Consider the following 27669-nt stretch of genomic DNA (forward strand, 5'->3'; position numbering starts at 1 on the left):
GTCCATGGAAGTGTGAATGGGTGACAGCAAAGAAGAAAATGCTGATCTGTGGATGTTGGGGAGGAAGAAGGGAGGGGGGTAAAGATTGAGTGAGGGAGGAGAGGAAAATCCACCACCTCAGCGATTCCAGGGGCTGGGCTGCTCTGAGCTGACAAAGACACCCAGATTGCGGCCAGAGGTTGTCTCAGCGAGGTGAGGTGAGCCAGAGCACCCGTCATGTAACAAGTCAGATTTAGCAATACTGCTGGGTCAGGTCAGACTCAGATTGAAGTTGGAGTCACGGCTGGCACCATGCTGCTCGCCTCTTCTATTGCTCATCCATCTGAACTCAAATTACTGAATCTTCCTCCTTACGCTGAGAAATATAGACTAGTGCTTTTGTGCGTGTGCATTTTATTTACACACACACACACACATCAAAACAAAAGTGACTATCGTATAGATGCTGGAGGATGTATGGATGCTCCCACTGTATTGTATTTTCTCTCTAGACTGTATTCAAGCATATGGCCCAAGTAGATGAGGACAAAACTGAGATGCTGTTTATCTTTTCCCATGAAATAAGGCAATGACAGCACAACGTGTTCAGCAAACTACCTAGCGCAAAACAGAGAAAAGGGGGAAGAGTGTCACCACCGAGACCTCTCTCTTTAATCATGCCCCATTTCTTTCTCTATTTCTGTCTCTCTCTCTTTTGCTCTAACACTCACTATATATATTTTTTTTACTACCATTCTCTTTTTCTTTCACTTTTTCTTATTTCCCCAGCTCTACACATACAGCTCCCTCCCTTTTCTTCGCTCTTATCAGTGACAGGCTGGAAACAGAAGCAAGATAAGGAAACACTAAAGCCAATTCGAGGTGTGGTGGTCGAACACCCAGGCAGATTAGTCATTGACACGTTTGTCAGTTAACAATGGCAAACGTGAAGCTCAAACTGGTAAATGGGAATAGAAACAATGAGATGAATTTCTCCTCATAATGCATTATGGGCCCTGCAGCATTAACAGCTAGATCCAGGCGCATACGGTTCGTCCCCTGAGGTGTGGCAGCACAGATTACTAAAATGGAGCCGCTACTGCATACCTTAATCAGTTCCTGTCACTCAATCGCTCAAGATAGACATACAAGCACACATTTACACACGTACATACAAACTCAAATACACCAGGGTCCTGCTTCATCACTGCCCTGCTCTCCCTGTCTGGAAAGTGGAGGCCTTAATACTTGTATGTGCCACCAGTTTTCGTGCAATAATTTCTACACGATATCAGATTTATCCCTTTCCACGAATTCCAACACTACTTGATTCAGTGCATCTTAAACATGGGATAATCCTGCATTTTCAGGTGAGTTTTATTTAGAGCTAATAGCTTTGTCTTGCTCTGAAAACACAACTTTCACAAGGTAATAGACATTGTCTATTTCAGGAACTACTGCGGGACTCAATTTCTTTCAAATTCAAAGTAGCTTTATTGGCATGACAGATCAGAAACCTACATTGCGACACCCTTTCAGGGTGTAATTTAGTTATTTTTTTCCTCCAGGTCCTCCTTTAGGCCAGCACTGCCTCTTCTCACTTCATGTTGTTTTATCATTCTGCACTCATGACGAATTCTTACATTTTGGTTTCATAATTTACTCAGTTCTTTGGTTGAGTCTGTGGTTGCTCTCTCAGTGTCACCAGGGATGATGTGGCTCACCTATAATTGCTGCTATTTTGTCATCTATGGATGACACTAAAATACTCCCCTTGCACCCCTTTGGGGCAATAATGTCTCTCGGTGTGCTGCAAAGAGTGGATTTTTTTAAGGTCAAGCTATTTTTTTGCCACAGTTGTTATTACATGTGAAACAGTGATCACAGCATTTGTCGGGACCATGCTGTGTTTTTTCCCTTTAGAAATGCCATGGGTGAATCTGCTAATTAAAAATTTTTTTTTAGCTGAACGTCATTCAGCTCAACTTCATTGTCTGAGGAGTTTTTTTTTCTCTTGCTCCATCTCTCCACAAGTAGCCTTTCATTTAGGTTACTATGGCATATTACAGAATTACAGAATAGTAAACAAACAAAATACAGAATTTAGAAGGCTGCAAAATGTCTTCAAATTACATCTCATACACCTAGATTTTTTTTCTATGCACACTGATAAATACAGCCCCTGGACTTCAGGAACCTCTCTTTCCCAACAGCCCACCAGAGACAAACACTGCAAGAGTATTCTAGTCAGCCATCTGCCACTTTAAATGGCACTTCAATCAAGAGAATAGCCATGAGTTCTACTCCCTTAAATTGTGGCCATTTAGAATTATTGCTGCTGTAAGAGGGTGAGGACTAGACTAGAGCATGCAGCATGAAGCCATTCAATGTATCTTCCTGGCTTTCTCCCTTTGTCTTTAAACCAGTGAACCCAATATAATATTATTATACTTAAGAGTATGAGGGAAAATAAAACTGGCAGCGCTTAAGATTTTGTCCCTTAGTCCTGCAAAGTTTTTGTTTTTCTCTCAGACAGCTCCCGCTGGCTCAATTAACTATTGATCAGATTTGTGGAACCGAATGTAAATAATTAACAAAAGTGGAGATAGCATCTGCAGCTCTGCAAACAACTTCAATACAGAGGCCTCTGTGTCTCTGATCAATAGGGCGTGGACAGCATGCACATCAGCCACTACGAGGACCTCTGCAAGGTGGCCGCGAAAAGAGAGAAAATCACATTTTTTATCAGACATCGCAGCTGTGTCAGCAAAAAAAATCAGGACCACAGTAGTAATCAGGCAGTGGCTGTTTTATTGTAGATACTGAAGTGGGCAAAACTATCTTCCTTTGACATTTAGAGGTAATTAATTCTGTGACATGGCATACTAATAGGTAAATGAAAACTGAAATTCCACTGAGAATGATGTGCTCCAATGAAAATCTGCCATCTTATAAGCAGCTCTGGGGGAAGTGATAGGCTGGTTGTGTCCAACAAAGCCTGTGTAAGTAAAGATGTAACATACTGAGGAGAGAAAAGCATAAAGCTCCTTGGGGAAGAAAGTACTGTATGGCACCATTGGGGGGAATTGAGAGAGGGCCTCTAGGTAACCCTATTTGAATATGAATGCCTCCCATGATCCACATCAAGGGCACTGACAGGGGCACCTCTATCTACAACCTCCAGCGAATGTAGTAGTGTGTCGGGGGGGTGCACAACTGATCACTCTGTGCAGCCATCAGCCGCCGCATTCTTCCAAGGTACTTTGTACAGTGCATTAATCACAGGGACCCTTGAGCGCTTCCACGGATCCAAATATTCCGACCTTGAGGTTACAAGAAAGACATTAGTCCTGATCCATTCAAAGTATTGGAGACAGGGAGCGGAGCAGAGGGAGGGGGTAGAAAAGCTTTCAAGGTAATGAAATTCTGCCATAATTTAAAGAAAAAGACTTGTGGGGACAGGCCTGGGCCAGAGTAAGAAAGAAAAAAGATTAAATTGGATTTTTTTCTTTTCCCCCTTTATTTTAAATTAGGCTTAAGTGCATGTGGGGGGTAGTTTTTCTTTCTCTTTTTTTCGAACAAAAGCATGATAACAGCATTAACGTCCAGAATGAATCAAATCATTTCCAAACCAATTAACCTTTGACAGAATGGATGAGTGGACAGGAATGAGAATGGTGCATAGAGGAGGGGAGTGAGAGAGGTGGGTGGAGGAGAGCGGGCAGCAGTGTGCAGACACAGGAGTCTGGCTGGCAGGGACCTTTTGGGGATGATTGCTGACTGACAGCATGGCATGAAGGGGTGATGTTTGGACCAATATAGAAAACCCTATTGGTGGGTTGATCTGAATGTGGAAATGCCAGTTGAACGTGCAGCAGACCTGCGTCATACATGTGTCCTGTATGAAAGGGGTATTGGTGAAAAAAGTAAATAATAGTGGGCACCAAGAGGTAATCTTGGATGCAGGGAACCGGAGATGCTAAGTAACGGAGAGGACACCACCCCACTCAATCTCACCTCCTTCTCCCTCCTTGTGTCTGTCCTGTCCATCCTGACTGATAGTAGAGGGGGTCTGCAGTTAACCCCACTTATTCTTTATGCTGGCTCACCCTCCCTCTCTCCCTCTATCTATCTATTTCTATTCCTCCCTCACTGGCTCACACACAGCTGCAGCCGGTCCATTAAGTTAATTAAAGGCTCCATTTTGAGCTAGAGCCCGCTAGCAAATACGAGTGCCAATCAATAGATCTCTGGCTTATTTTGTGGGAGGGAGGGGTGACAGCACTGGTGCTGCATTCGGGGACATGATTTGTGGCCTTGGCAGACGAGCCATGTCCCTCTCTGTCTTGTCCTCTGTCTCTGTCTAATTTGGTAGCCACCGTGCCCCTTCCACAGCCTCCTTCCCGTTCTTCACTGTGATGTCATCTATCACCTCAGCTCTCCCTTCTTTACCCCCAGCTATCCAACGCTTTTCCCATCTGCCTACAAGGAGTCACAGTCATGTGTTTTCCTACGAGAGCGTGTGTACATTTGTTATAGTCACCATCTGCACAGGGGAGGCAGCTGTGTGGGGTTGCAGCTGGAGTTGGAGGTGTGGGAGGCTGCGGTGGGCAGTGGTGGAGCAGAGATCAACAGGGTGTCCAGAGGGATGATGTGAGCTGAGGGACCAGGTGAGGAAGTAACAGGGGGACAGAAGGGGAGGGCCTCATGATGAGAGACTGCACAGTGTTTCAAAGATCACAACATAGAATGAGAAGCTTATTTTCCATGTCTGCACCCATGTCTAAAAGCCAGTTCAGGCCAAAGATTTGCGTCAAAACCGTTTCAGAAAGTTGCAGGGAAAAGTTGCAGTGGTGTAAAGTGGCCCGTCTCGCTGGCCCAGCTCAACTCAAGCCGGATAATGACTTTGCTTGCCAAGTTGCCGGTGGCTGGTTTTAGAACATAAGGCACATCACCTGTTTCAACAGCCAATCAGCTTGTAGCGAAGTCAGCTGGTCAAGTCAGTTAAAAACGACCCTCTCATTTTTTTCACCATTTCATCAATACTAGAAATGCAACTGTATATTTTAAGACACTACAAATTATATCCAGTTACAAAAATAAGCCTGAAAAGCCGGCAGTTAAAACAGAAGCACAAAGAGTCGTTGCTATGGAAACAATACACCGTCTCGTCTAGTCTCATTGGTGTAAACTGGCAGGTTTCAGAGTTGCAGATCGTGTCATTGCAAGTAGTTGCAAGTAGTTTCAACTTGTCTCGTCGTGAACCTTTGGTCTTTGTGTGTGGAAGCTTCACAGATAAAGCTCACTGTTGCTGGAAATTGGGATTATGAAAACAAATATAGTTTCTTAGGATGTCCCATATAGGTGGAGGAGGTGGGTCACTGTGGTCCATACCTATAGATGGGACTAAAAACTTAAACAGTTTAATATTGATTCACATTGTAAGTCATCTTCAGAAATAAAAGCTTCTCCAGTGATCCTCTATTTTCTCCAAAGATCGATTTTTTTGCAATTGTCTCATACCACAGCAAGAGAGGAAGGCCCACAGGCTAAACAACCATCATCAGCTTCATGTGGCGTTCGTCTGCTATGAATAATGGCTGAGGGCGGCAGGCGGTGTGGCAGTTCAAGATCCGTAGACAAGCCTGCTCTGCTGGATGCCTCCGTTCCAACAGTCTCTCCATTCCTGCAGTCACACCAGCAGCATGGCAGTGGCGCAGCTCATCGGGCTTCTTCCCAGCAGTCATTCGACAATTCTCTCCCACCAGGGAGGCAGCCCATACAGGCCTTGATGGTTAGCCAGTGTTGTTTGTTGGAAGCCTTTTCCTTCCACCTCCTTCCTCTACTCCTCCTCCTCTTTCTCTTCTCATCTCTTTTTTTCAGTGAGAATGCCTGGTGCTTTTTCCACTTCTCTAATCTAAACTCCCTCCTTCTCTCTTCTCTCTCCTCTCAGAGGAAGCCCAGGGGGGCTTGTTCATATTCTCTCCTCTTATTGTGTTTCATCTTTTTCCTTATGACACAGAACTATCCCCCCAGAGTATCCAGCTTTCAGCCAGGGAGCTGGAGAAAACGCATGGTTAACCCCATTTTATTATGTCTATTCAAAGGTTCCTCGACAAAGCTCTAGTGCTCACAGCAGATAAGAAATCATTCACATAGAGTAGAAGAGAAGGTCTGTAATGCATTCAACAGAAGTAGAAGAGAAGGTCATTTTCTGAAAAAGTATGGCATTCGAAAGGAGCAGTGCATTTCTAAGCAATATGTTGCACCATATTGTGCAACTTATAAAACAATGGGAGAGCTCACTTACTGAGGCATTTCTATGGAACAGCTGTTGTGAATGTGCTATGCTGCTGTACTTTTGGCTGGCTTCAGTATCTGTTCTTAGATGGGTTACTTTAAGCTGTCGACACTCTGTATAGAATTTCTGGAGATAATACTGGCACAATGTTACAGTAAGCCTTTGTCAATCATACACTTTAGTCTATGATATTATAACAAATTCAATTTAGATATGAGACAACGCAGCCATTATTGTACCATAGGCCATTGCCATAAAGTCCTCCATACTGCTGGTCCATATGCATACTGTAAGACGATTTACTGTTAAAAAGATGACAAATTTGTCAAAGAGCAGCACTCAGCTGTGAATTGACTCCAAAGCAAAATGATGTACCCATGCCATGTAATATAGCTGTCAAAAGAAGGGGTTATCAACCATAAGGTATGACACATAAAAATGTAAATGGTTTGAAAAGGAGGGAGGTAGAGAAATAAGGCTCCTCTCCATTGCTGTTTCTGCAATGACCTCATCTCTTTTGCTCTTCCTCTATTTCACTCTGTCTCTCTATCTTTCATTCTCTCATATCAAGCACACACTCCCACTGCGTTTCTCAAGCACATGCTCCCTCATCCTCGGTCACCCTAACCACCTCATTTCTCCAGCCCTCCCTCCTCTCCAACTCTCACTCTGTGCGTAATTCAATCATCCCAAGGAGATGGATATCCGTCCCCTAGGAGCGCTTACGCTCTCCATTTCCTAAAGCGCTTGATCAGATTAATTGATTGTCCCCCCCTCATCTCTGCGCCCCTTCTGCCGACTGAGGCTGGTGTGGTGGCGGAGGGTGTGCAGAAATCAGGTTTGCATTGATATTTGTATAAAATGGCTTTTTTCTTCTGCCCCCAGACAGACCCCATAAAAGGACAAAGGGGAATAGATAAAAAAACATGAGCCAGGAGTGGGGGGGGGGGGGGGGGCAACATGGAAGGCAGACAGGATTTATAAAGAGGACAAAACAACAACCTGGAGCGTACAGGAGACACAGAGCTGAACAGGAGATCAAGGGACAAGATAAAACAGATACGCGATCAATGAAATGAAATAAACAAGGCTGTTTGGGAGGTGAATTGTACATGTGAGGTGAGTGTGTATGCATGCATCTGTACCATGATGTTTGGCTGCAAGCCTGCAGAGCACAGCAGAGGGTAGAGATGGGAGAGTCAAACCAAGCCCCACAGGGAATGCAGGAAGACCTCAACTCATCCATTATAACTGAGAGCCAAGCGGCTGCCATGTCTTCTGATTGCTGAGTCCCTGTGGAGCTCTCTCTCTCTCTCTCTCTCTCTCTCTCTCTCTCCCTCTCTCTCTCTCTCTGTCTCGTTCCCTCTCTGTCTCCCTCTTTTTGTCTCCCCTACTCTCTCTTTCCCTCTCTTTTTGCCACTGGGGATCGCAGTAGATTACGGTGCTGTTCCAGGCCTTTGGCTTCTACGTTATGGCAGGGGCCAAATACGTACACAAACATACACACGCTCATGCACACACACACCCACACACACACAAACACAAACACACGGGAACACAGATCCACATAGACAGGGATAGGAACTTGTTCGTCTCTCCCTTATCTATCTGCCGCACATGTTCCCCATACGTGTAAAGCTTTTACCTGAGCGCGCCATTACAGCTGAGGCTTTTACCTCTGGAGAGCCAAATTACCTTTCAGATACAACCTTCCCTTTTTCAACTTGCCCTTGACATTTAGTTCACTTGCATTTCCCCTGTACATATAGGCTCAAACACACACTCTAAAACCACACATACACCAGCATGCAAGCACACACACACAAATACACAAAGTTGCATGTCCCCAGGGTCATAATTCTTTGTCATTTAGCCCTCACACATTTCTTCATCCTCAACAGTAACTTCTACATTCAACAAATACTGTAAGGTTGCAGGATAGAGCACAAAGCTTAGGCAGGATCATACTGTACCCACAGAGCTGACCATGTTCTTTTAAGGTGAAAAGCATTTCATAACAGGTAAGGCTCGCTTTATATGTGTTTTATTAAGAAAGGAAGAGGCTGATTCTATTGATAGGAATATTCATCCAGTAACACTAGTCCCAGCTCTCTACTTATTGCCATCCAAAGTAAAACGAATATAAGGAGACTCCTTCACCAACACTAATGTATCCAAACACAGGATGTTTTGAAACCATAAAATATGGTTAGGGCTGCACACATAATTGCAGATAATTAGAAATTGATGTTTTCTGTTTCCACAATTAATCATGTACAAAACCCCATTATGCAATATTTTTGATATTAACATTGATTTCAATTACTCCGTTAAATGAATTGGTTGGTATCTTCTGATCCCACTGAGAGTCAACACCACACTCACACAGTTATATGCAAGTTGTAGGCAAGACTGCTCACATAAGCCAATTCTACGCTGCCTGCCCAGCGTGAAATGGTGGAGAGCTTTATTTATTGAGGGACTCTTATAGAAAGCATTTAGCGAGCCAAATAGACTGAGATATATTTCTCAGGAGTTAGTGGGCCCAACTAAAACTAAAGCACAAGTGAATGTTGGCCTTATATTTCACAGGTAGCAATAAAGAGGATTCCAAAACACATTTTGCTTTGTTTCTGCTCGATGTGGGAATAAGTTGGGCAAGTGTTTGCTAACAAATTTTACTAATTGTGGTGTCTAAATGATAGTGATGATAGATAGTTAGTAAAGTTTTGGAATTGGTCCAGTAGATTGCCTCTGCCAGCATCCGAGAACGGGCTGCAATGGCTTTAAAGTGATCCTTGTGGGCAACCAAGTACGTACACTAAAAGTACTTTTTTGCCAGTGACAGGCTCAGATTGTTATTCTAAGTATCTGATAACATTATGGAAGGGATCCCTACAGAGATAGACCTTTGTTAAAGAACAAAAAAACAAAAACTTTTAGTAGATGTACTTTACACAGGCGCAACTGCCCCCCAGGATTACATTGCAGCTATTGCAGCACGTTCACAGCTGCTGGCTGAGGCAATCTACTGGACTAATTCCAAACTTTTGGTAACTATTACTCATTAAGACACCAAAATTTCAAAAATAGGACCCAGGTTTAAAAATACCAGAATTTCCCTTTAAGTGTACTCAGGGTGTGCTCAGCATTATGGTTGCAGGTGCAACAGAGCACAGTTCTGACATTCAATCAGGCCTGTTTGTCTATTTCATGGTCACATTGTTTGTTTGCTGCTGTGCAGAGACAAACATGTACAGACAGCATTTGTAGGAGGGAATCTGAACTCCTGACCTGAATACACATACTCATCAATGCAGACAGTCAAACTGAAACACAAATACAGTAGGCACACATACACACACAAACACACCCATGCACACACACTGTGTATGCTTGAGTACTCAGCCCACAAACTAAATCAACACACCATTTATTTTTCTTTCCGAAAGACTCTCTCTCTTTCTTACTTTCTCCAGACTTTTTATTTGCTAGGGGGCTGAGCTCTCAGACTGGGATTGATCCTGAGCTGCCGTCTTGAACCTGTGCCCTGAGGGCAGCTCAGTGCAAACACGCAGCAGCCCCTCTCCACTTACTCCGATCATGGTTACACTCTCTGTTACACTATACCCACATATAAACCCACACAACAGATGCACACAGCAAGTGCCACCCAACTCTACCTTGACAGCTTTACAACAAACAGAAAACTGATAAAGCCTGATTTTAAGGAAGCACTAATCATATAGGAAAAATGTATATCCTCCACTAAAACAGACACCGCTTCATAAAAATCATTCCATAGACACAAGCTATAAACTCTTCTTTTGCAGAGGATTTTGAAAATGACCAGCATGTGTATTGGGGGAAAATCAATAAGCATAACAGCTGCATTGGATATGACAGCAACAATTTCATACACCACATCCCATTTGCTGAGTGCTTTTTCAGTGGCAGAGCACAAAAGAAATCCATTATTTTTTGCAAATGCAAAGATTCATTTGAACATTTTACATTAATAATTCATACAGAGAGAGCTTTTACAGTGTTTTCACCTGAAGACAGACAGCTAACTAGCGAGAAAGCTCACTCACCCACCCGCCCTTCATTCTCTCTTTGAAGTAGGAAAAAAGGGAGGAAAAGGGTATAATTTGTTTGATTCATTTATCATTGCTTACTATGAATAAATGTCATTAAGAGTGGTTGCTGCACGGCGGTTGTGAAGTTATGGAATAGCTGGCAGCATAGTAGGAGCTGAAATAAAGCAACATGGTGATTAGAAGAAAGCATCCATCCCACACACACTGTGCCAGTCAGGAGCCTAATGGCTCTGTGGAGGCTTTCATGTTGAAACACACACACATACAGTGCAAACACAAATACATATACAATTACTCCCTGTGTTTTGCTGCGACTGCCCTGAGTTCCTACAGAGTTTGTGATTGATGGTTTCTGTGATTGGTGCTGTGAGACAGGTGGAGCCTTCAAGTGAGCTAATCTACACTGCCTCCTACAGGAAAACAGCCCACATTGGACCTGTGAATATGTGAGAGATTGTCATCATCACCTTCAGCCAAGTTGATAATGATGATGATAAATGATGTTTGCATAGCACCTGTCAAGTCTTCAAATTCAACCACAACAGCTGCTTGACAACAAGGATTCAAACAGTAGATTGTGTACTCGCACTACTGTATTTCAGAGTTGTGTGTAATTGTAAATAAAAAATTCTTGGGTGTTCTCTGAGAGATATTTTCTTCATGGCCTGATTGGTGTTTTTTCTTTGCAAGCTTTTAATAGCTTTGCATTTACTACTAAAGGTCATTTAGTGTTACTGAGAGTTCCCCCCCCATTCCCCATTCTGACATACAACGTTCCCTGATGGCAAATTTAGCACCCTTGCCTTTTTGTTAATAGTGTGTGAAAACCACAAGCATTAGTCAATCCTTACCAGAGGGCAGCGCACCTACCTTCCACGCAATGCGGTTTCCTTTGGTGTCATGCTCAAGCGCCATTGGGAACTCTCCGCGCTCGTAGAACTTGCGAAAGGTGGTTGGTTTGGAGGGGCGCTCCCGAAAAGCCCCTGCAGCCGGGGGACCCACCACCTGGTCAGACACAAAAGAGAAAATGGGAATGAAGACTAAGGAGTAAAGGGGGAAATAAGCAGAATGAGACATACACAGCAAGTGAGAGTTGTTTTATGAAATCAGAATCGACTGTGTTTTCTCCTACAAGAATAGAATCACTCCCACTGCCTTTCCTTAAAAGTAATTCAGGGAGACACATGTGCCTGCTCCTCTAAGGAAGGCAAAACACAGATAGTGTGCGCTTGTGTGTGCGTTTGAGTGTGTGTTGGCCCTGTAGCCAGAGGCACTGCCAGAGGCATTGTTATCTTTTCTCTGCCTCCATATTGGATATGTGCTATTACTGTGCCTCTGAAAGCCAATGGGACTCCTATCACATCAGCCACAGTGTCTGCTGCTATTGTTATGGGGGCCATTGGTGGTGGTAGCCATACAACAGATGTAAGTCAATGCAACACATTGAAGTATAAAGGAGAGAGAGTGAAGATTTTAAGATTAGAAAAAAAGAATGCATCATATTATTGCTGTCTTCTATATGACAAAAAATTGGTGTTACTATAACTACAAAAATGTTGTTCTTAACGTGTTGAAAGGTAAAAGATGATGAGTTACAAAATGATACATAGGAGCCTCGAAAGGACCAATTATCCAAAAATACCTGCAAAGAAACAATCACACTCCATCAAGGAAGTGAAGGAGTGGGAAGCTACTCATGTACTTGAGGAATTTATTTGATTGAAAACATTAGAGCTTTGCAACAGCATGTTGTAGTGGACGAATGACAGAATGTTGGAGCAAATCTTTTCCCTGTCTGTGTCCCTTGTGTGCATCCCCTGCCATCTGTGTCGCGCTGCCACATGACTGGCAGATGTGTTGCTGTCATTAATCCTCAGATTACCACCCATTGAGAAACAGAATTTTGCCACAGCAGCCCACAGGCAGAGCAGACTGGGATGTGTTATCTTTGGCAGGACTTCCTAAGATTGGTGTGCAACTTGAGGGATTTTAAAGGTTTTAGTCTATTACTATGATCCCACTCAAGGACAGTTTAGTTTTTTTATGTTACATCATGCACTAGTGTTGCCTGTTAGTTGCATAATTCAAAAACAAAAAAGATATAAAAAACAAGCCAAGGACCACAAATGTAGCTCAGTAAAACTGCCACTAAGGAATGATGTAACATGGAACAAAGTTTAAGTTACACGTGTGACGTGGTGTAGCTGGTGCCAGCATAGCTAGGCTCGAGAGAAACAAGAAGAGAGGAGAAACTATTAAGAGGGACTCTGAGTGTCTCCAAGCAGTCACTGCATTCAAACAGCCCTAATGCACCGTGGGATTGCAGCACAGTCATTTCAAATGAATTCGTTGGGAGCATTTGTTTACCATGCCAGGGAATACTGAATGATATTATGCTGAATTAATAGGCACAGGTTTGTATACCTGCAGGAGAAAGACTACCTTAACAAAATGTCTGTGACTAACAATGCATGTAAAACACAAGAAAGGCGCTTTTCAGTATTGCCTACTGTACTAGCCTAAAAGAAATCCATCACAACAAACTAAACATGTATGCCTATTGTCTTTGAAGTCCCGTCTTTTATTTTGCGCACAATTTTAGTTGCAATGGTGTGTTAAATCATGTATGGTAACAAACAATTCATTGTCAAGTTCATTTATTGCTTGTAAAACCCTGTAAACAGTGCACTTCTGAAAATGAGAGATTGCTCCCAGTTTTCCTTGTATTTGATTTTAATCAGTTAGTCAATAATTGCTTGAATTGTTTTAACTTAGCATTGTCATGAATAGTTAAGTGTCAGCTCGTCTCATTAGAATACTGTTTCTGTCTTGTCACATCAAGTGCAAAGTATAAGTTACTACAAGAACGCAATGCCTTTTGTTGTTTCATTTAGACTGTGAAATATACATCACTATGATCTGTTTGTCTTCCCTCTTTTCTCTGTCTGTCTCTGTTCATTCCGTCCACTGCAGGAGTTGTTTTGCAGCCCTAGCTGTGGAAATAGGAAGCTGTAAAGCTTGCAAGATCAGTGCTGCTCCAGCCTGCAGGAGTGACAAAGCCCTCATATCCAGGTAGGTACGACGGCGGTTGAGCCACGCTGCACAGGGAGGCTAAAAATAGCTCAGACTGGGTAGCAAGGAGAGAATGAACCCAGACTGCATTGACTGGCTGAGCAGCTTTTATGGTCAAGAATGATGACGCTGCAGTCACTTCCATGGCCTGTGTTCATTACTGAGGTGTTGCAAGCTTCACAGCCATTTCCTTGTTTTCTCTCTAATTATCATCACTGGCAGGCAACACGCACCAACAGCTAGGAAGGTACATATATAGTACATGCATGTACAAAGGTATATTTTCTGTGGCTCTGCACACAAGCCAAAGCCAAACATAGAAGCACTTTCCTCCGCTGTTCCTCGCAGCTTAAGCAGAACTGTAATAGGAATAGCGTTGTTGGGAGATTATCACCCGCTGGCTTCCTGATGCCATTCCAATGATCCGCCTGCTCCTGTTCTGCCATTCATGACATTCGGGTCTAAAGCTTCCTCATGCCAAGAGAAACACCACTATCACTGAATCCCAAAGTAATAGCCATAGCCACTAACCTAGTTTGTCTTAGAGCGGCTTAACAAAAAGAGAGAGTTTGTTTCTTCTGTTTTGTAGCCTTCTGAGAAACCACACAAGCTTATGGACAGGGCATGGCAAGCATCTCAGGATACAGCAGATAGCAGATAGGAAGCACACAGTGTCCATGTTGTGAGCAATAATGTCCCTAAGTTCTGTCATACATGGGTGAGCACGCATTTGTGTTAACTCAATTTAGACTAGCTGTGCTGACAACAACAATTGCTGCTGATTCCGTTGTACTGTTAGCCAGCCTGTCACATCATTCTTAGCTCTGCATGTCTCCCAAACACATTTGAATCATGTCTGTTAGTTGGTGTGAGTAGCCACAAAGGTGGTGGTGCTGTTATGTTATGAAGTGGTAAGAACAGCCCAATGCAGCGCGGCATACCCCTCTGTATCCAAAATTCATGCCTGTTCTACAACACTGGCATAAACACAAACACAGACAGTGAAAAAGACAGAATAAAGGAGCCTATAACATAGACCTATACAAGCAGACAACATCCCCCCCTCAGTGGAGGCCATAAAGCGCGCCTATGAGGCGACAGACTACCGAACAGAGATAGAGGTGGTGTAAGGCAATAAAGGGAGGAAGTGTCTGTTTTGTGTGCCCCTGGTGCACACATCAGGGAGTCATAACAAGGCAGTACTGGTCAGATGAGCTCCAGGCTGTCATTTCTCTCCTTCGCCTTCACTCTGCCTCCAGATCCGTTTCTTCCCTAATGCTGTTGTCCACACCAACTAGCTCCACCATAAACCTGGCTGCTGCAAGACCCACAGAGGCAGTAGCACACAGACATGCACGCACACACTCGCTCACACACCACACATGCTGAGCTCCCCATGGGCAAGCCCCTGCAGAGGTGATTGAGCACCGGCAGGGCCTCGTGCTCCTGTCATTTATAAAGGTGTCACCCTGAGAAACAAAGATGCTCCCTCTAACCTTATTAGTATGGCACTTCCATGGCTCTCTTGCCTGATTTTGACACACAGAGTGGGTGGGGTCGTCAAAAGGCACAAGGAAAAAATGGGGAAAAAAGAAATTAAGAGAGAGGCTGAGGTGGAGGGTGAGATAGGCCAGAGAGAGACAGAGACATGAAGAATTTGGAAAGAAATGGAACAAGAAAGAACGGAGAAAGAGAGTGACGAAATCAAGAGATAGAGATGGAGAATGGGGGAGGGTGATGGAGGAATAGAGGATATGACAGGAAGAGGTAGAAAGGGAGACAAGAGGTGTGGCTCATCAATTCTGAGGGTGAGTTCAGCATGGCGGGGCTGCTGCAGCATGTAGGTGATCCATCACTGTGCCTGGGCCTCCAGCTCCAGCGCTCTCTCTCTCTCGTCTCTCTCATCGCTCCATCTCTCTGCCTCCATACCACCACACCAAAACACCTCTGAATACCTCTGATAGATGTCTGGTGAAGGGCTGTCAATTCATTGTCAACCCTGCATTGCCATCACACTGCACTTTCTCAAATGAGGCCCTTGTTGATCTCTCTTCATTTCTATCCATCTCCTATCACCCTTCTGCCTCTTGTCTGTCAGGGCAAAAATGCATTTTGTTGCATTGTATTTGTCAGGGAACAAGAGTGCCCCTGCACATAGGTGCATTGCATCACCTGTTTACTGAGGCAGCAAAGGGGGTAGGCACCCGCTCGCTCGCTCGCTCTCTCTGCATTTCACTGCTGTTCTCGGTTGAGAGGTTATTGAAATCTAGCTCCGTACAGGAGGCCGTCTTTCCTGAGGGAGGGAGCAGGGTGGGTGAGTCACAGAGGATGGAATAGACAGGCCAAGGCTCTCATGATAAGGTCAGCTTGCACATCGCTGCGACAGGCAACAAAATTAGCTCTCTTTATTTACAGGGCATTTTCCGCCATAGCTCAGCCAGCTGCCTGCCCGCTGGCCACCAGGGATACAGGCTGGGCCATAGATATATGCTTTATTCTCAAACTGGGTTTAAATGAACAAGACACAGACAAAATAATGGAGGTATTTAGGCTGTTAGGGAATCTCTGCTATATGGTCAAACAATCATTCGACGGGATATTTTTGCTTACTCATTCCCTCTGCGGGGCAAAACACAGACTGGTGGGAGGCTGATTCCTTTCAGAAGAATAAATCTGCAATATTTGTGCAGCACTCCATTAATTTCTCATGACCAAACAGCAAGAAGTGCAATCAGTCTGCGAGTGAGTTTCATTATGTGCAGAAATTAGCCTTGTTGTGAGAGACAAGGTCGGATGAGAACAAATGAGTAAAGAGCTCTCACTGGACTGGGAAACCACAGACTGATGAAAGGTAACAGAGTCTTTTGTTCAGAGCTCATAGGACCATAGAGGTGTGCTTTACAATTGTCACTGTGTCAGAGGCTTTTGCATCAACTGTACTATGCACACAGGCACAAGGGCAGGGATGTTTGTAATGAAAAATGACGACACAGCTAGGCAAAGACAACGCTACACACCTTGTATCACTACAAAGACACACGGATGAAACAGGTGACAGCCACCTATTCATTGAACTGAGCACAAGAGGGATAACTTTAAAGAAGAACTTCAAAAAGAAGCTTCAAGCATTGAAGAGCGCCCCACTGTTTTCTGTCTCCTCTAGTTTAACCCCATCACTTAAAAGAACAGCATAGACACAGGGAGACGTTAACGGGATGTGAAAGAAAGAGTTGGAGGTAGGAGTGTGAGGGGAGGAGTGGAAGTGAAAGAGGCTCTGTGTGAGCGAGAAAAAGTGAGTGAGCAAGACAGAACGAGGGAGAGAGAGGGAGTGAGAATGCCTTGAGTATTTTCCATCTTCTCTGTGTGGCCCACTTATCAGCCAGGCAGCAGGGCAGCCTTGTGCTTACAGAGCCCTATTGGCTGATTCATATCACCAAACCACAGTTGAGATGATGGCTCAGAGTAAATCAGCCTGCATGGCAAAGGCAGAATATAGTAGCTCTTACTACTTGTTAAGTGAACATAAAACCACATGCACTGAGCCCATGAGGCTAAACTTAAAAGAAACCAAGATGCACTTTCAATGTGCACCTACACTGATACAAGCCATGTAAACACACATGTATACAGTAGACCATGCATGTGCAGACTGTGTTAAACCCTCATAACTTGTCGTGTATTCTTATTATAATGAATTTACTTATCACCAATTGAATAATCATTTCAGCACTAGTTTGAAATTTTACAATTTGACTTGATGCCTTGTTAGATAGAACTAACTTTTTTCAATTGTTTACCACAACACAATGTAATACATGGCCACAAGAAACATATTTGCGCAGCAACATCTCTGACCACTGTTTAATTTGTGTGTGTACATTTTTGTATGCATGTATTTGATTGTGTGCCAGCAAAGGGAACGAAGCACACTTTCTAGTCCTGGCTGTTAAGAGAGTGGGGCACGCACTGATCCAATGCTTTGTCTTTACAGCCCCAATCAGTGACGACACCTGAAGGTATTAAAACACTGCGCTGGGACATGAAATTAATGAGACACAGAAGGAAAACTACATCCCTGACCTGCTGCAGTTGCCACTTCTGCTGCTGAGAAAGAAGAATTTAACTGTCCTCCCAATTTTGGTCATCAAATAAGTAGCTTCTTGTCAATAAACATCCTCATAACTGCATTTAATTTATGGCGGACTGATAACCACCTCATATAATTAATGTTCCTGAAGTCAGTAACAACGCTCTTTGTTTTAGAGTGGTTATGGAGTGCTGGCCATAGCTCAGAATAGCTGCATGACTCATCCCAAAGTTAAAACCTAAGTTTGGTTTGCAGGTAGCAAGGAGACAGTCAACTAAGCAGATAAGGAGGCAGTCATAGAAATAAACAGCCAGACAGGGGGAGGCTGAGATGGGCAAGCGGGCTGGAACCAGGCAAGGAGATGGGTAGATAGATAGACAGTGAGACAGGCAAGCAGGTGAATGTAGCTGTGACCAAACACTTTAGTGAGGAAGCTTCACTGGGAGCTGTGGAAGGTTTGATTTGGCAGCAACAGGCCCACAGGGAGAGGAATAGGAGAGAGACACACCCACAGCAGCAGGAGGCCACCAATTTCACCACAGAGTCACCGACAGACAGCAGCAGAGATGAGAGAGGAGAGAGCAGGTCAGTCTGATCAGCCACCCCCACAGCCACACACACACACATTCACAAGTGTCATAGGTAGCCCAACACTGACAGATCCCTGAGGAGTGGAGGGAGGCATGGGGAGATAAGCAGACCGCACATGGCAAGAGATACAGGTTCTACCTCTGATGTGGGAATATTGTTTAACAGTGAAGAACATTATCTAGGTGATTAGTATGTATTTCAAAATGAACCCCAGGCCCCTGGTCTTATCACATGCCCAGTGTGACTTTCTATTCCTGGAAATCAGTCTTGCTGCCTGTAAGGCCGTCTGTTAAAAATGATGCTGGAGGTTTGCTTACAGAGACACCATGCAGAGACCAAAGCCAGGAAATTTGACCTTTCCATAAATTAAATGGGGGGAAAGCACACTACATCACAGCTAGTAGATACCCATAGCCCCTTTCACACAGGAAGATTTCATGGATAGACAGAGATTGCATGGGGTCATGTGTGAATGGGAGCAGGGATCGATATTTAGGGAAATCTGTACCGCCAATTTCCAACCTCAGGACCTAGTAACATTTAGCTAGCCGTGCCTGAAAGGTTATCTCAGTAATTTACCGGAAACTAAGTATGCAAACACACACATACACTTTATCTACTCCCTGTCTATTTCCTTTACTTAATTGAATGTAACATAAATTGCTTTCTTAATCCAAAATTTGTTTATTCCACAAACTAAGAGGGGAAAGGGGCTCCCAGAAGAGGTTGCTACAGGAAACAGTGAGTGATATATGGAACAGAGGTCTGTTATTGAGACCTCCTGTGAGGATAATGCTATGAATGATTGTCCACCCTTCGGATTAGCCTGAATTTTCACTCTCCGGATGCCTTGAAAAAAGGCAACTTCTCCAACACCTCAAATCTCACGCTGTGCTTGCTGCAGCAGCCCTCTCAGACAGAGAGGCGTCACTTTTAGCTGAGCTGCAGGGAGGCACTCACACAAAAGACACACACATGCACACAGTCACACAAATAAACAAACAAATGCAACAGGAGCTAAAGCAAAGACATGCACTTTGTGCCAGCCACCCTTGGCTTTTATTCAGAGTGCAGGATTCATATGAAAGTCATATAGATCTCCCTCAGTTTCATTAATCCCTGCTCTTACAATCATTCACCTATCCATCCATATATATCATCATCTCCATTTTTACACCTCTTGCTCTGCATTGCAGGTTGCTGATGCTCTGACAGTGAAACAGGTGTCTAGGCTATTAGTATGAGTCTCTCTGTGCCACCTCCTCTATCCCACGCCTCTCAAGACGAGCATAAATCAAAGCTACGTGAATGAGCAGCAGTGGATCAGGGGCTTGCTACAATAACAGCCAGGTAGTGTGACTTCCGTCTCACAGTCAGACACCAATGATATTGCTTATAGTTGATGTAAAAGATCTTGAAAACAGATCACAGCGAAGTAATTATTAAAAAGAGTATATTACTGTTTATTGTAAGAGTTAGCTATGACCTCCCAAGTTCATTCTAAGCAGCAAAACCCCATTCATCTTCAATCATAAGATGAACACTCATCTATTTAAGTGGTGTGCTACGTCATCCTCTCCCCCCTGAATCATATTCGCTCTCCAATATCTTTCCCCTCTACTCACTCTAATTTCCTCTCATAAAAAGGCTGCCTTCTACGACTCTCCTTGGCTTGAATTTTTATGTCTTTTTGTGGCCCATCTCAGAGGAATGTTGTCAAGGTAATGTGATGATGACCCTTAGACTCCTCATTAAATCACCCAATATCAGAGCATCAACTTAATGTCTGAAATGTTAATGTAAAATGCAGCCAAGACAGTACAGACAACCTTAAAAAAAAAAGTGGCGGAGAGTTTTCTTTTATCTGCCTCAACTAAAGGTCTAAAAGTCACAATCTCTTACATTAGCACTCACATCAGCATCCATGTCACAACCTTACTCAGACAGCCAGACAGACAGTCCAAACAAAGTCAGTTAGATTCACCAACACTAAAGAGATGGGTGTCAGAGTGACAGATGGAAAGTTGAGCATCTGTCACTGTGCTGAACCATTTGGCTGAAATCAAAGGGAGATGAGGGCCTTCAAAGGACAGGCAAAGCCGCATCTGAGGCCAGACATGCTCTGGTGTGCTCCGCAGATAAGGGCCAAGAGGTTATATTGCTTTTCTTCTGTCTCTCACTTTGTTCTCCTCTGTCTTAAGGGAGTGGGAGGGAGGGAGGGGAAAAGACAGTGAAAAAAAAGTAGAAGAGAGGTAGCGAGAGACAGAGAGAGAGAGAGAGAGACAGAGAGAGAGAGAGAGAAAGAGAATGAGTCATGAACAGGTTGCCTGTCTCCCTCTGCAACAGCACGGCGTGTTGGTCAAACACTCGTTAGTAGAATTTGCTCGGTGTTTCCGGATGGCGAGGGTAATGAGCAGAGGTGGCTGGAGCAGAGGGGTGCCAGGTAGTGATGTGGATCATTTCTGACAGTGTCGGAGTACTTTTGCCTTCCAGCTCTTCCCTTTCCCTGCCTTCTCCCGCTTGCTGCAGCAGAGCCGTTGCCTCCAGCGTACCTTCGACTGGGAGCACTTTGACTCAGCTGGATGCAAGGCATGAGCTAAATAGCAGAGTAATCCTCAGTGGAATTCTGAAGGGAACGTACACACTACTGCAAATCTCAAAGGGTTTGCAGGTTTACTTTCTTGGCACTGGGTGAAGAACACCACAGCCCTGGAGCACCATCTATGAAGCTGGCTGCTGTGCGTTTTAAACTGCATTCAGTGTGCAAGATGGTGGCACTACTGCACTTTTGCTCTGCCCTCCCATCCCTCTTCTCTTTAGAGAGAATATTCCCCTAATAAGTATTCTGACAGAAACCTTGTTTGTATTGCAACATGCAAGCTTTCTAACATTTATTATAAAGTAGCATTTGCTATGTCTCACTAATGCATGGTGTCCTTGAGGGATTACAGACATACAGCCCATTTTGGTCTCTGCGCTGGTCAGCAAAATTCAAAAGGTCAGGCCAATGTTATTGCATCGATGGTGATTCTAAAAGATTTTCAAAGTGGGGGGTAGCGAAACAAAGGCCACCATTTGCCATTATTGGAATGGAATAACACTTTGTCAGATACATTGATTTTTCTGCTACTGGTTCCTATTATGTTGATGTAGGCAGTATGTGAGCTGCCACATATGACCCTGTTGTGAAGTGTTTAACACATGCCTAACTCCGGCAGATTAGAACACTAAGAAGGGTCTATTCCCCTCTAGCAAGGACAAGTCAGTGTGGTGAGTGATAATGATGGAGGATGGGTGAATAAATGGCTAATGTCCTGTCAGTTTAATACAATTAAGCAGAGCCTCATTTAGGTTTAAGTTTTGCTGACTTCTATGTCCGGAGTGTGGACATAAGCTCAGCATGTGTCATAAGTACATTAACACTTTGACTTAACTTGGAAGTAATTGAATTACAATTAAAAAGAAAAGAGATTACAGTAGCTTAAATGCCAATTAGCTGCATTTGTCAGCAATAAAAGAGGTCTGCCTATCAGCACTTTAATAGTGAGTTCTAAATTGCTTAATATGTCAAGAGGAACAGGTTATGAAATCCTGACAAAATACAGACAAATCGCCTCAACAAAGATGAAAAGTCAGAAATTGAAAATAACCAGCAGTGATATAATGGACATATACACCAGGTAAACAAGTCCTTCTGAATGGAATTCAACCCATCATATAGCAGTGTTTAGGACATTTTGTCTGTTGTTTACTTACTTGTTATAGTGTGTCCAATTCGTTACCAAAAACAATACATTAAACGCTTTAATGAGGGCTTAAATTAACTGTTTTAGTGCTGATGATTCTTTATTTTTCAGCATTTTCAACCCCACATTTTATTGTAAATATCTACCGTATTGTATGTTTCAATGAAAGGTTATATTAATTACTCTCACTATGTTGATTTTATTTCTTTAACTGTGAAGCACTTTGTGACTGGTGTCTGTGAAAGGTGCTATATGAATTAACTGTCTTGCTACATTAAGAGCTGTTCTTTTTATTGTCTGATACATTTGCAGGCGCATTAGAATGTAATGTGTTTATCCCTATATGAAAAGTAGGCTGGCAAAATAATACTTTTTATTCTACATTTCTGTTTGTGAAACAGTCTTGCATGATATTGGTGGTATACATCAATGAAATTAGAGAAAATACTGTGAGCTTGAAAGTTAGTAAAACTAAATGGTGTTACATTAAGTCATCAAGCCGTTACCAAGCCCATTAAAGCTGGATAACACATCATTAACAGCCATCCTATTCAGCAAATTGATTTTATGGTAATCCCAAATCATTTACAGGAAACTTGGTGTGTAATGGACGAAATAACCTGTGTCAGCCACTGTGTTTGTGTGTGTATGTGTGTTAGGTTATGTTTAATATAGCAACATCAAATGATGTCCTCATATTCATCTGTGCTTTTAATACGACTGAGACTACGTGAAAACAAGCACCTAATTCATCCGACGGCCCTGCATTCTTGCTTTTGATACAAGGAGGACACTGCTCATAGATGAGGGATAGGTCTAGATGTCCTCTGCATTGGTTATCACATGACATAGGGATAATTAACTCTAGAGCAGAAAATGGAGGCCCTGCAAGGAGCAATAAACATTCTCCATCAAAAGCCATATAATTAGAATGCAGGCTACAAGGGCTTGAAGGAGAACATAACAAACACAGAGGCCAATGTAATTGTCAACTAGGCTCTGAGGAAAGCAAACATAATAGACATAATCAGCCGAGCACTTCCTATAAGGTCATGAAAGAATGCTGTGGAAGTAGTTCTCCATATCTGACTGAAGTTTCCAGATGGTGTTTTCCTCAACCACGGAAAAGGTCACAGACATTTCAGCAGTCATGCACTTCAGATAGCACGCCATCAATTATGACCTAATCTATCGGTTGATACCTGGTGAGAGGAGCATGGGGCACAGAAACTACTTCTTGTAAATTCTGCCAAATTCATCCGTAGTTGAAGCGTAGATTTCAAATTTTGGTTTCTAGTGGATCAAAGTAAAGTCTCAAAAGAAATGGCATTTCACAGGCTTCGCTTCTCGTTAATTGTCACTTTTAAGTAGCAACATTTCATGGATAAAAAAACATCTTTAAACAATGTTGAGACCATGCTTCTATTTGGGTCAGTCCTTTCCCACTGCTTTTAAAGTAAGGAGCAAGGCAGCCAAAGTCAGCAAAGTCAAAAGTTATTGGGGAAACTGTAAGATTTCCAAGTCAGCCAATGCTCCGTCCACTCAAGGCCTTTAGGCTCCGTGGTTGATCGATAGTAATGGAAACACCAGCAGGCCTCCAGAGCCCATTGCCAATTTAACCTGTTTTACCATGACTCAATTCTTCCTCACATAACCCAGCTGCTTACCGGAATGGACTACAGGCTTCTGGTGCTGATAAGATGAGCGTGCAGGAGCAGAGGGAATGAAAGATGGATGCAGAAAAATAGTTTTAGTGTGCGAGGGTTTGTGTGTCTACAAGCACCACTGGTTTAGAAAACACTTCCATGAGGCAGTTCAAGTGAGGCAGGCGAGCAGACGGGTGAGGGAATCTTCAGCATGGCATCCAACAGTGGAAGCTTGCTCAATTTGCCTTTACTTGCATTGCCTTTACATGCTTCACACACAACACAGACACAAAATACCCCAACCGGCTTCATGGTCAATTTATGTATCACAGTGGGCACGTTATGAGCTCCTGTGTCAGGTGAATGAGTTTGGAGCAATGGAGAAGAATGGTTTTGACTGTGAGTGAAAATAATAAATAGACAGATTAATCTCCATAAAAGCTTTCAAGGATTCAATCTTGGTCAACAATTGCCTGCTATTCATACAACTGACAATGCGCTTATATCTGTCTCAAACTTGTGGCCTTTTTATCCTTTCTGTGTTTATGTTCTGTTTGTTATGATTTCTCCAACCCAAACAAACAATTTCATAATTTTAAATCAAGCTTTAACTGATCACATGAGACTGTTGGACACATTTTTAAGTCTGGATTCATTCTGAACCTAATTAAATTTTAAGACAGCGTTTTAACTATATTGCAATTTAAAGCAAGTTTACATTTAATCAGGTTGCACTGAAATTTGAGACTAATTTAAACCCTAATCAAGGATTAATTCTGAACTGTCACTTGTTTAATTTGATCAGATGGTTTTATTTATTAAGATGACACTCAGAGGTTGTAGCGTCAAAGGCAAATAGCTGAAATGTGAATCAACACATCTCTGACACAATCTTAACAAAACATGGTTCTCTACTATCCACTGAGGGAAAAATTACAATACCATACTAATTAAATAAATCAATTCAACATTAAAATGCATCTTTGTTCTGTTCGATCGTATTATTTGGTTATTACTATAATGCTGATTTAGTTTTAACAGTAATTGTATATAAAACCCTTTGTTTCTCAGTGTAAAATGCAGGGACCTGCCTGGTTGAATGAAGGTTCTGCAAAGAAAGAAATAGAGAGATAAAGACAGAGAGAGAGATAAAGACAGAGAGAGAGAGAGAGAGAGAGAGAGAGAGAGAGAGAGAGAGGGAGAGAGAAAGATAAAGACAGAGAGGGAGACAGCATAGGGGGCTGAGACATCTGCTCAGGTACATAATGATGATGCTGTGGGGGAGGAATGGAATAAGATATGGAGGTCACGTTTGCTAGCATGGAGTCTCCATCTGTCCCCTGGGGTTAGTGGGGTGAGCCAGGGATGACAGTGGGGCTGGGGGGAGAAAGGGGGTCGGCGGGTTGTAGCAGACTTGGGGACGGTGTTTGCTAGCTCAATTTTTATCCCAGAGGCCAAGCAAACAGTAAATGAGATGTGCTTGGTATAAAAGCAGTCTATCGGCTCAGCAATCTGCAGACCCACGCCACACAAAAGTTGAGGTTGGGATCAGGTGTAGTTTGTATCGATTTGCCCTCTCGGGTGAACTGTGCAATACACTGTCTTAAAGAGGATCACGTCCATGTTCTCACGTGTGTGTTATGTTGTAGTGTGGGACACAAGAGAGTGTAGAGACATTTGGAACTTTTATCCTGTCTTTCATGTCTTTTCATAAAGGAGAATTTCCTGAAAGAAAATACTTCATGACACTTAAGACCTTGAAAATATCCACAGAGACAGTCTTCGGTAAAGTGTAGCAGTGCACAAAAGAGGAAGCATTACAGGATGTGTTGTAGCAAACATCCAACAAATTACAGACTCCATAAATCAATTACAGGGCATGATGATGATCTAAGATCACATATTCCACATCTTCAAGAGTCTATAAATCAATTGTACCCTATCTACATGACTGATCCCAAGTGAGCTCAATATGTATTGATCAAGTGTTTTTACTTTTCGGTAGGTGTTTAATCAGAGAGATGGAATAAGCTAGCCTGGTCCCACACCTCAAATACGACTGGTGTCGTGCCAAACGTCTGTTTCCACCTGTTGGAGAAACAGTCCAGAAATCAGCACCTTCTAGGTGGAATATCTAAAAACTAAATAGCTAGCTACCTAGCAACATTCATCAAAAATGGCCACAATGTGACAAACGTGGATGAGATCGATACAGCTCTACAAGGTACTGTAAGTTGACTTACAGAAATAGAAAAATAAACTTTTCAAGCACCTTTTTTTTTTTTTGATTGATGTGAAAGCCATTAAGTTAACTGCTCTTAGCAGCCGTTACTACCATGTCCATGTCAACTGAAAATGATACCTGCGGGTCACTCACTATTGATTGGTTATCTGTGTCAACTGCGATGTTCACATGTACAGTATGTGTATTCATGTCGGTTCATGTAACCAAACTATGCAGGTGTTTGCGCTCTCTTCCCAAACCCCTGTTATTTTTTTTGTCACCAAGCTAAAATAAGCCTCTGACACAGAAAATAACAGCTTTGTTCCCCTCTCTGTCTGAAACACAAGGTGACGACCTCCCACCAGAATGTAAAGTGCATCTTTTTTTTCTTTTTAAATGTTTGGGGATGAATCTTTAAAAAAAAGGGGGAGAGTTTCAGGGGCCTTTGCTATTGATTCAATTTCTATGACCACAAATACTTTAAAGCATAATAAGCCTATGCTCCAAGTCCCCATACCCTTTCAAGGCTTGAAATGGCCTTGTCGTTACCTACAAATCACAGCTCTCCGCAAAGCTGCCCTCTCTGGAGCAATATGTCAGTGACCACGAGGGAGGAAAAAAACAGAAGGCAACAGACACAAGCAAGCCTCTGAAAAATGTAATGGTTTTTGTTGGGGATTTAGCCAGTGGTATGGCAGTGTGAGTATCATTCATGTTTCAGACTTTGCAGATCCTCTGGGGAGATGGTGAATATTAAAGGGCTTTGCAGGAGCCTTCCTTGTGAAGGCTCTTGACAGGAGATTTGTTTATGACCTTCAAAAAAGGAGGAGGAAGTCAATGATAGCTCTGACTGCCTCTTTTACATCTCAAGGCAGTTCCTGCCATAGAAATAAACAGAGAGCTGCAGTTTCATGTTTTTACTGTTGTCATCAGGACTGTGCAGCTCTTCCACTTCTATTTATCACATAGCCCTGATTCTTTTAAGTGCAGTGCGAGCGTAATAAGGCAATAGCTGTCTGCAAAAAACTTAGTGGCTCAGAGTGGAAGACCTAGTTAAATTGTTTGCATCAAAGTACCCAAGACTGGACAGTCAACATTTTAGAAGTAGAAAAGATATGGAAGTGAGAGCCGGGGGATTGCTGACAGAAAATATTAAACTGACACTTTCCTTAAATTCATTCATTAAATTACTGCTGACCATGGATGCCTCATCTTCTGATGCAGTGCACTGGTTTCACCATGAACCAAGTCAAAGCTGTCAACATAAACAGCATCAAAACATATCACAGAAATCTAAATATAAGGTATTCTTGGAACTTCCTGAATAAGTAGAAGGGTTTATCATATCCCTGACATAAAAACAAAGACAATGACATGTTGCCAAGTTGTAGCTGCATGTAGGAAATATACAAAAAGATAAACAATTCTTATGCTGTGAGCGCCCTGTCTTCATTTTCACCCTTAAAGAAAGAGATTCAAACGAAGAGCTTGGTGTTGTCTCTAAAAAAAATAGGTTGGGGATAATTGCCTGAGAGATCAGGCAAGTGAGAGTAAAAGAATGCCTCAATCTGTCAATTTAAGCAATATGACTGTCAGTGACATGCTTTGTTGCTCATCAGCCGCAACTGCTTCTGTGTAGAAGTGCCAAGTGAGAATTAAAAGCAAGAAGAAGTAATATGTGAGGCATCTCAGACTGTGTTCCTTATACTGCATACCCCTGAAACAGAGCAAAGTACAACATAACTCTCCTCCGCACAGGAGCTGAAGCAAGGTAGACTTTCTGATGACAAAAGGTGAACAACTTCGACTGAACTTGTTGAATGAGTCGAACTTGTACTGTACAATATCAACAATTGAGGAGGACTATAATTAACACAGCTTTCAGTGTTAAAAAAGTGTGATGGCACATTTTACTTTTACACA

General features: G+C 42.9%; 1 protein-coding gene across 1 annotated transcript in view; it reads right to left on the reverse strand.

The window, feature by feature from the left end:
* pacrg (PARK2 co-regulated) overlaps positions 1-27669 on the reverse strand; it is a 119089-nt gene that overhangs the window by 89576 nt on the left and 1844 nt on the right. Inside the window, exon 2 of the mRNA XM_070920893.1 lies at positions 11251-11385. Within this exon, the coding sequence (XP_070776994.1) occupies positions 11251-11385 (135 nt within the window). The remainder of the gene's footprint in view (positions 1-11250; positions 11386-27669) is intronic.

Source organism: Enoplosus armatus, chromosome 15, assembly GCF_043641665.1.
Source record: "Enoplosus armatus isolate fEnoArm2 chromosome 15, fEnoArm2.hap1, whole genome shotgun sequence".
Taxonomy (NCBI): domain Eukaryota; kingdom Metazoa; phylum Chordata; class Actinopteri; order Centrarchiformes; family Enoplosidae; genus Enoplosus; species Enoplosus armatus.